General features: G+C 32.5%; 2 protein-coding genes across 4 annotated transcripts; one reads left to right on the forward strand and one right to left on the reverse strand.

The window, feature by feature from the left end:
- The first annotated feature begins 16 nt into the window (after positions 1-16).
- On the forward strand, positions 17-1,362 carry LOC124927607 (uncharacterized protein At3g28850-like). 2 transcript variants are annotated; one of them, XM_047468050.1, is made up of 2 exons: positions 17-400; positions 434-1,362. In XM_047468050.1, the coding sequence occupies exons 1-2, from the start codon at positions 101-103 to the stop codon at positions 1,244-1,246; spliced, it is 1,113 nt and encodes a 370-aa protein (XP_047324006.1). In that variant the 5' UTR covers positions 17-100; the 3' UTR covers positions 1,247-1,362. The 2 variants fall into 2 exon arrangements, with proteins under 2 accessions (XP_047324006.1, XP_047324005.1); XM_047468049.1 differs by having other exon boundaries at positions 17-1,362.
- A 1,113-nt stretch (positions 1,363-2,475) lies between these two features.
- On the reverse strand, positions 2,476-5,759 carry LOC124926346. 2 transcript variants are annotated; one of them, XM_047466550.1, is made up of 4 exons: positions 5,141-5,759; positions 4,603-4,767; positions 3,907-4,515; positions 2,476-3,800 (listed from the first exon to the last, which is right to left on the reverse strand). In XM_047466550.1, the coding sequence occupies exons 1-4, from the start codon at positions 5,492-5,494 to the stop codon at positions 2,760-2,762; spliced, it is 2,169 nt and encodes a 722-aa protein (XP_047322506.1). In that variant the 5' UTR covers positions 5,495-5,759; the 3' UTR covers positions 2,476-2,759. The 2 variants fall into 2 exon arrangements, with proteins under 2 accessions (XP_047322506.1, XP_047322507.1); XM_047466551.1 differs by having other exon boundaries at positions 4,609-4,767; positions 5,141-5,758.
- Positions 5,760-10,062: the final 4,303 nt, after the last annotated feature.

A 10,062-nucleotide genomic window follows, 5' to 3' on the forward strand; every position in this document is an offset into this window, starting at 1 on the left:
CTCACCAAATCATTTTCAAATTTCTTTTCCGTTTCTAACCGTTGGACCTCTCAATTCATCAAACCCTAATTTTTATTTTTCATGTTGATTTGCCGGAAAAATGAAGGAAGTGTTGTATGGAAATCTGCTAAAGAGACTGAAGACGGTAAAAGCATTTGAGTATCTGAATCCCCAAAGAGTTCTTTTACTAAACACGTCAGATCAATTCTCGTTTTCAAGAGATTCTGAACTCAATATTCAGATTGATAGTCCCCTGAAAGAAGAAGAAGATCTGAAGGATTATTGCAAACGGGTCAGCCACGGACCCCAAGATCTTGAGATAATCGATGTATCTGAGCTCACAATAGACCAAGAAAACGACAATCCGGATACCCATGACGAAATCAATGATAAAGAGAACATCAAGCCGGAAGAAATCAATGATAAAGAGAACATCAAGCCGGAAGAAATCAATGATAAAGAGAACATCAAGCCGGAAGAAATCAATGATAAAGAGAATATCAAGCCACTGGAAACAAAGAAAACCCAGTTGTTGAAGAATCGTGATTTGAAGCCAATACCCTTGTCGGAGATTGATGTTTCTGTTTTCCGGCGACCAGAATTTGAGTCTAACAGCTTATTTGACCCGAATCTTCTATCCGCATTTCATCAAGCTGTATCGGAACTTAAAGCACGGGAAGCGGAAAAAAGAGCTATATATCAGGAAAAGATTCAAGAAGAGATTCAAGAAGAAGATAAACAAAGGGAAGAGGAAAGAGAAGACCCACTTCTTGAATACAAAGAAAAATGCCCTCCGGGTGGGCTAGTATCAGTGATTCTCTACACCACCGGACTCCGAGGAATCCGAAAGACTTTCGACGATTGCACCAACGTGCGGTTTCTGTTGCAGAATTTCAAGGTTCTGTACTATGAAAGAGATGTTTCAATGCATGCAGAGTTCCGACAAGAGCTATGGCAGACTTTAGGTGATAGATTGCTTCCTCCCAGGTTGTTTATTAAAGGAAGGTACATCGGAGGAGCAGAGGAGGTGCTGACTCTTCACGAACAAGGTCGTCTGAAGCCCCTTTTCGATGGCCTTCCGGTGGACATATCTAAAGAACCATGTGGGGGCTGTGGTGGAATGAGATTTGTCATGTGTTATAGCTGCAACGGCAGCAACAAGGTGGTTGCTGGAAATGGTTGGTCGCCGGAGGAATGCCCTGAGTGTAATGAGAATGGGTTGATTATCTGCCCCTTTTGCTTGTAAGCCTCCTGTAAATGGTATTTAATTCCTGATTTTTATTTGGTTTCAATTCGTATTGGGGGAATTCATTTGATCGAAATAACAGTGTCTCAAGTTTTTAATACCTTTTGAAGAATTCATTTGATCAATTAAGTCCATTCATTTCAGCATGTCCTAATCTGAAGCATGTGAATTGTCTTTATTCTTCCATAATAGTGCCATCTGATCTCATAAACATGGAAAGATCTGGTTCAGAGGCGCAATAATAATACAATTCTTCTCCTCTATACTCCACATTTGCGAGTTTTGAACCAAATCATCACGTACTCCACATTTGCGAGTTTTGAGCCAATACATGAGTTGCTCATCAATAGTAACACATTTTTGTTATTTACACTATTACTAAGCATTGTCAAACCACATTCTCACACACAGACACTCATCTTCTTCTCCGTGCTGTAGATGATGATCATCATCACTTTTGAAGTGCATTTCAAATATTGGTCCCTCCATGCATGCTAGATGGGATGTTTCATGTAATTAATCATGTATTCAACCATTGTTTGAGAGGGGTAATTATTATATATAGGGTGAAATTTTAAAAGAAGATGGGGATGATGATGGGCCTTTAGTCAAAAAAAGAAAAAAGTAAAGATGAAATCAAAAGGCATGCATGCCAAGGCGTGATCATCTCCTTTAATCACTAAGTCATGACCCAATCAATCATTATAACCTCATCTACCTTTATAATTCGGTGAATTTACTTACCCCTTTTATTCCATTTCTTCTCTCCTATAAATAAAGGACTAGAGCTTTAACCAATTAAACACATATCCAATTGCAAGAATCCTCTGATCTCATATCCCCATTTGCAAGAACTTTATTCAGTATATAGGATGATGAAGCTCTCATACAGGCAGCTGACGATAATAGCAATCTTGATCTTGGTCTTACAAGCAGTTGCAGCTGACAGTAGTAGTTGCAGGGCAGTGGAGCTGAGCCCATGTGCGGTGGCCATTGTTTCTGCAACACCCCCATCAAGCATTTGCTGCAACAAAATCAAGGAACAGAGACCATGCCTCTGCCAGTACCTAAAGGACCCAAACCTCAAGAAGTTCGTTAACTCTCCCAATGCTAGAAATGTGGCTCTCACCTGCGGAACCCCATATCCCACCTGCACTTAGTTAAATCATCATTCTTCATCGTCTCCATCTCTTTTAATTCTCCTGTCATTGAGTTTGTCTGTCTGTTTCTTTCTCTCTATGTACTCAATTATCACCATCAATGTGACCAAGATCTCTCTTTGTGAGTACTAAAAGAGAATAAGATCTTCATAATGTTGAGGGTAAATGTTTGAAGGTAATCAATATCAATGGATTATTATTTTGGGAATTAATTTATTATTCATCCAAAAAAAGTACAATATGCAAAAGATTGTTTATAACATTATTGTTTATAGCTAAATTGTCCTTTGGACTACTCATAGTTCGATACTGAGAAAGAAAAAAAAAGGGTTAGACCTATTAACGGCACTTTATTAAACCTTGCGCGACACTTCCTCTCCCGACATTTCCTCTCCCGACACTTCCTCTCCCGACAACGCCAAAGGCTCGCCAATTGCTTCAACTGTTGAAGATGATTGAACCAAGGTTAGATCCTGCTCAGTCAGATGGAACTCAATTTGTAGCCGATGATGAAGAGGGGTTGAAGACATCAAACCCTTCTTTATATCGACCTGCAATTCCCTTATAGGAATTGCAGCCAGGAAACACTTTATGTATTCTCCACACGATTCTTTCCCACTGCACACTATCCTCTCCTCCTCTACTGGCTTACTGTTTTCTGACTCCTCCCCAGATTTAGAATCCTCTGTTTCAACGTTCTGTTGTGACTCTGTTTCTTTGGCAGGAAGACTGACTATTTTAGTATCTTTGTCGAATTTAAGAACATACGCCTGGTTACACCCCTCGTGAAGTCTCTCGCCCAGAGTATCGAGTATATAGTAAGCATTGTTATCGACCTTCAATAAGAAAAAGTGGTCATTCCAGCTTATAACGTAGACGCGATGTTCTCCATCGTCGATCGCGTGACTATTGATCTCTTGCCAAATGGCGTCGAAAGACATGGCACCGTCTAGGAAATCAAATTTTCCTTCCTCCTCTTCGATCCCTTCGGGATGGAAGAACCCGATAAAAGATTTCTCGGGGACGACACGAAGAGGGCGGATCTTGGCCTCGAGGACAGTGTCGAGGTCAAAGTGTCTGTCGGGAAACCTCTCTCTGTAGGTCTCGTTCTCGCAGAGGTTTCTCCATTCCAACGAGCCTTCTCGGATTAGCCCATCAAGCTGAGATTTAATAGGCATTTGGTTGTGGTTGGATTGGAACCAGTCTGCAATGACGGCAACCAGAACTGTGCATGCACTCTCCCCCGCTGCCTTCTCGCTCATTTGGTCGATGGATGCGAAGAAAACTTGGGTTTGAAGCTTCAGCTGTCCGTCTCGGCTAATTACTTCCTTGTCCTCCCATCTTCCAACCGCAAAGTAGTCGTCCCCAAATTCGTTGTGGGGCAATCCATCAGGCTGCAGCCACCACAATGGACATAACACAATCAAATAATATATTTTTCAGAATCTTATTGTGCAAACAAGGATATATATAAATCTTCTATCTATATTTGATTATTACCATGAAAGATGATTCATGGGAGGAAGTGAGTTGTCGACGGTCAAAATCAATGTCGTCGCCACCCTCTTCTGCAAATTGCTTTTTCAGCAAAGGCTCCCCTTCAATTGCAGGCGATTTGAAGCTTAATTTTCTCTTTCTCCAAAGGAGAAGTCTGCGCCTGGGAATCATCCACAAAGACTCATTCACACTTGTACTAACAGTTTCAGATCTGCGGTTGCTATAGTAAACCAAGTCTGCAGCCACGTGGCTTGCGTTTGAATAAAACAAATCTTCTGCCACGTTCTTATACGCCAATGGTCTGCAATTGGATGCTATCTGAAGGTTAGAGTTGTCGTTTGCTACCTCATCCTCTTGATCATTGTCCAAAGATTCTGTATCGAATGGGTCAACGATCTCATTATCGTCATCATCATTTTGGACACTGCCATCTTCACCATAACATGTGAAGATCTTTACCTTCTTCATCATCCCCACTTTAAAAGCAGAAGACTCGGGCTTTCGCGCAGGTAAAGCTTCATCAGAGGAGGGCGAAAAAGGAACAGGCATTATCGTATTAGGTGGAACTTCCAAAGAAGAGGCAGCTCTTAATTCCAAAAGATTGAGCGACAACTGTAAGATACGACAAAAGAATTGGATAATGCTCGTTGAACTAAAACAGATAAAACAGAACTTTTTTGAACAAACGTCATTTCTTACACTCACGCAGAGAATGGGATTACAGCCAACCATGCTGCTGGATGAGACTGTAAGAGGGATCTTAATATCGAGCTCTGTTTGAGGAGCAAATTCAGCAAGGTTAAAAGATGCATTTGCGACAATTTCAACCTTATTCTTCGACCCTCTTCCTCCTCCATTACAGCCCTGCACTCACACAGATCAAAACTCAACCAGATCAATACCTAAACTAGAAGATTGCCTCTTTTTCATTTGATGGCTAAACAAGTAAGTACATGATGAAGCATCTAAACAGAAAACTGATCAAGAATAGGATCACAGAGAGAACCCATATGGGCATGATTCATGAATCAAGAATCATGATGAAGACATACTTTGAAAAATAAACAAGGTTCTTCAGATTCATCACAAGGTTTATATGATTCATGAATCAAGGTTCCTAGATATAAATTCCAAACTAAAAATTCATCACATGCAAAAGCTGAATTGAATTGACAGAATAAAAAAAAAACCCTAATTGTTATATATCTGAATCTGTTAGATAAGAAGTAAAACATACTTTGAAAACGGTGAAAGCGACCTCCCATGGATGAAATGATCCTTCTTCTTTTTGACCTAAAAAGTTACAGGCACTGATGAACTCTTCATTCCATTTGACAGTTCCGTCTTCACTCAAAGCCTCCTCCTTTGTAAAGTTCCTCCTAACACTCCTCCTCAGCGCTCTGAGAGCATTTCCTTTCGATCCTTTCCATCTAACCTCCACAGATAGACGACGATTAGCAGTCAAATCCTGATCCATTTTCTTATCTGAAACACAGAAACCCTCCATTTGATTAACGATGATCTTCGCTTCGACCTTCTTGCATGATATCGGCGGCCATGGCCTCCACTTCTTCATCATCCCAGCAACCATTCCGAATTGAAACCCAGATTAGATATCAAAATCCGAATGATCCACAGTCAACGTCTGTCTGTCTGTATAAAACTATAAATAGGGTAAAATAGAACAAACAAACAGATAATCGCAAGTGAGTACGTATGATTCCTGGATTTCGCTAGATTATTGAAATCTCCCCCGACAAAGATGGGAATTTGAATGGGTTTTTAAGATTAATGTTTATCCGATAATCAAAATCGTCATCGCCGAGAATGAAAGAGTAATTTATAATATTTAAGATTATAGTTAGAATATGCCGTTGTTTGTGCCGAAACAGTAAACATACAGATGTTGTGTGTGTGTGTTTGTGTGTGAGAGAGAGAAGAGAGATAACCAAGTCCATTTTTTTTAAAAAATAATTAAATTTATTATTAATTTCCATATCTATTTTATATTAAATCTCTTTTACAAAAATAAACTATTTTTTAATAGACTCATTATAATGTATTTTCATAGGACTAAATCTTTATTTGGAATTTTTAGTATATCCACCATAATATATTATAGTATTAGCCTATTTAAGAAAATATATTAGTAATTTGTATGATCAAATCTTAAGTGACCTTTTCTAAACATAATTAAGAATGTATCAAATATATCTTTTATCCAAATTGGATAAATATTATTTTGGATAATTTTTTACTAATTAAGCATATCATATTTATCATTTTGAATAAATTACTATAATAATAGAAATTAAATTGTGTTTAATCTATCTAATAGCTTTAAATACCAATATTATAAGATAATAATATAAAAATAAGTAAATTTAATTAATTCTGGTCAATTGGGTAAAGAGTTTACAAATTATAAAATATTATTAAAGTCCTTAATTAAATGTTTTCTTTTTATAATTTATATTTTTCATGATAAATGTTCTTGATTTTTGTAATCTAAAAGAGAATTTGGATGTCTTATGTCATTTAAAATATTATGATAACTTTTCAAAGATGTTTTCGTTAAAGTTTTCTTGTGGTAATATTTTATTTATATTTTATTTTACATGTCATATAAAGTGGGTTATAAATATCACAAGCAATCTTATTTTATTTATTTTTAAATAAAAAGCCAAATTGTGGAAGACTTAAAACTAACATATGACGTGTTTTTGGAGAAATGATTCATTTTTATAAATTAATGTAGTCATTTTTTATTTATTTATTCATTATTTAATGCAAAAGAAATCAACCATCAAATATATATATATATATTTTATAAAAATATTTTTTAATTAATAAAATTTAAATATATTTCTTTTTAAAGTAACAAATTCAAACTAATTTTATTTTGCCATATAGGATTAAGTATTAATGCAAATTCACCTAACCCCAAATGAAGAAATATGTTTTTATAGATATAACTCCTTATGGTAAAAAAAAAGTTAAAAAAAATGACGCGTTATATAATCTGATCCAGTCAAAATCTATATTGGGTTAATATTAAAAGACATGAAAACAAATATGGATAAATTAGGTTCTCCAAATTAATAAGAAGAGACTTTTGAGAATATTACTAGATTACCCTTTTTATAGATAAAAATAAAAGCATGATTATATTATTTTGGAAATCTAGTTAAAGTGTATGTCACTTTCATAAACCCACAATACCCTTTCCCATTAGTTATGAATTATTATATATTATATTTATATTAAGTACAAAAAAATCAAATGGGCCCTAAATAATAATATTAAATAGAATGACATACAAAATCAATCCGACCCTATATATTCAAGGGCTAATAAATAAAGTTTACGAGTCCACACGGTTTGGGAAGGGCAATTTTGACAATAATGACATAATTCATTCAAATGTTTCACATCAAGCTTATTAGTTTTCTACTTATTTTGATACCATCACCATTTATGCCTACCCTCTGGGCATTGTTTGGCATTTAAAGTTAAACAATTGATATAAGATTAAATAAAAGATTAAGTCGAGGATTGTTTTCAAGCTTACGAAGTGATGTGCGCAAGCCATGGACACTATGATTGTTCGTGTTGCCGAGAAAGCTATGATCAAGATGATCAATAGTCGTGAGATGAAAAACTAAAAATATAAGATTGTCATGAAAGTTGTATAATGTTTAGTAGTCGAAAGGAAGGCATACAAAATTCTTATCGGGGTGAATTACGACGAAAGAAGTAACATGGCGCGCAACACCATTTAAAGGCATTGAGATCTATTTATGTTTGCGTTAACTTTTTATATAACTTAAAATAACTCTAGACATAACTTGTACTGGACTGCTTTTTAATAATAAAAAAAAAAAGTTATTCGAATTTTTTGCTTTTCAAAAATATATCAATTAACCTAATACGGTTGATCCGCCTTTTATTTTTAAATTAATAAAAGACTAGATTATACATTTTTTTCTTCTTCTCATTTTATAATATCACCTTAAGCATATTTTAGCACAATTTATTTTTGTACATGATCAACATTTGTTTTTTTATGTTCAAAACTTTGTCATTAGAAGTCATTTTTTGTCACCAAAAATTATTTGAGTTATTTTGAATCAATATTTACTTATTAAAATTTGAAACTAATACTTTAGGACAACTTTGTGAATTCATATCAATTTTTTAAAATAAAATTAAAACATCACTCTAAAATATATATATACATGGGAATGGGATCAATACATTTATTTATTTCTAATAAGAAAATTACATGTCACCTTCACCAATCGTAACATCATTAAAAACATATATATGCGTTCTTCCTAGTAACTACTGACTACCATATTTATTTAATGTTTAATTAATTATATCTTTCTATTTTTCAAACATATTTTATCCAAAATAATTTCATATAACTCTAAAAAGAAAAATACAAATCTCATTAAGCATTTTTTTTTAAGAATGACATAAAACTACAAACAAAATAAATTACATGGAAACAAAAAAAAATAAAAATTAAATCTAAAAAATTTAAAGAGCAATAAACAAAGAAAATTATAATGGAATCCAAAAAAGCTAATTTTTTCAGTAAAAATATTTTAAAATAAACATCAAATCAGAATATTTTATGATAACATTACTTTCATATATATATATATATATCATCATTAGTATTAATCAAATTATTTAGGATTGACTTATAAGTATTAATTAATATAGTCCTTCATTGTACTTATCTTAAACATTATTTACTTTCATATATATATATCATCATTAGTATTAATCAAATTATTTAGGATTGACTTATAAGTATTAATTAATATAGTCCTTCATTGTACTTATCTTAAACATTATTTATTAAATAATTTATCTACAATTAAGTCAGGGAGATTAATTATTAAATAATTCTAAATTAAAATTAAAATTAAAAATAAAATAAAGATGTACTCAAATGGAAAATATAGAAATTTCCAAAAATGCATTTAATCCCATAACGTCATGCCACAAGACCCCCTCTTTATTATTTATTATTTTTTTATTGTCCTTTTTCCTCAAGACTTTGACCAATTTAATTTAGTATCAAATATAATAATATTTTTTGAATAAGTGTTAATTTTTTTTAAGGATATACAGTGTAATATATATATATATATATAAATGTTGGGATTTAATTTAAATAAACAAGCAATACAAATGACCACCGCCATCAAATATTGTATAGCTTTCTTTCGGTGAAACAAATATAATAATAAATATTAAGTTTGTTCATGTAATAAAGAAAACATATAAATTCAAAAGTAGACATAAAATGTGTAGCATCACTCATTTCTTTAATAATAAATAATAGTTTAGAACATTAAAAAAATAAAAGTAGGGTAGGTCAAATAGGCTGGCTAGTACTTTCACTAATAATAAATTTATTTAAAGTTCTTGTTCGGAGATCGTGTGAATCGTTTTTCAAATTAACAATTATTTTATTTTTTTCATTCTAAATTAGTTACAAGAATGATTTAGGGTCTCTTATAGTATACTTTTAATTATGTATGATTGTACACCCAATATTTTTTCAATTTTATATAAGTAGTAAATAAAGAATAAACGTTACATTAATTTTAACAAATAAGTCATTATAAATATTTAGGCGTTTAGCGAATAAATTGAAAGAACTGTTGTACCGATTAAATATATTTAAAAAAATTAATGTAAACAAATAAGTTAAATATTATTAAATATATTTCAATGTAAGTTTTGATTAAAAAAAAATAGGTTACACCAAGTTAAGTTTTTCTAATTTTTCTTTTTAATTTTAAATATTTTAATTAAGAATTTAAATAAAATAATATTTTATTATGTTAAAATTATTTTAAAATTTCTAACTAATTCATCTTTATTAAATGTGAGGCTTGAAATTAGTTCCAATATAAATAATGACAAAAGTCTCAACCACAAATATAATGAATGATCCAAGGCTATAAAAAGTCGTCTTGCTTACAAAAAGAACTAATTATTAATCTCGACCAAAATAATGGTCGGTAATTGAATTAGTACGATTTGTGGCCCCACCTCAAAATAATTCCTTAGAAATTAATTATTTTAATTATTTTTTTTCACTTTAAAGATTATCATGTTGATTAATTTAATCAT

Source organism: Impatiens glandulifera, chromosome 2, assembly GCF_907164915.1.
Source record: "Impatiens glandulifera chromosome 2, dImpGla2.1, whole genome shotgun sequence".
NCBI classification, from domain to species: Eukaryota; Viridiplantae; Streptophyta; class Magnoliopsida; order Ericales; family Balsaminaceae; genus Impatiens; species Impatiens glandulifera.

What these genes read in the sequence shown, in the direction of transcription:
- LOC124927607 (XM_047468049.1), top strand. Translation starts at nt 101, where the DNA reads ATGAAGGAAGTGTTGTATGGAAATCTGCTAAAGAGACTGAAGACGGTA.
- LOC124926346 (XM_047466550.1), bottom strand. Translation starts at nt 5,494, where the DNA reads ATGGTTGCTGGGATGATGAAGAAGTGGAGGCCATGGCCGCCGATATCA. An exon ending in TCGCTTTCACCGTTTTCAAA is followed by an intron (nt 4,768 to 5,140) that starts GTATGTTTTACT and finishes GTGTGAGTGCAG; the next exon opens with GGCTGTAATGGAGGAGGAAG. An exon ending in ATCCCATTCTCTGCGTGAGT is followed by an intron (nt 4,516 to 4,602) that starts GTAAGAAATGAC and finishes CGTATCTTACAG; the next exon opens with TTGTCGCTCAATCTTTTGGA.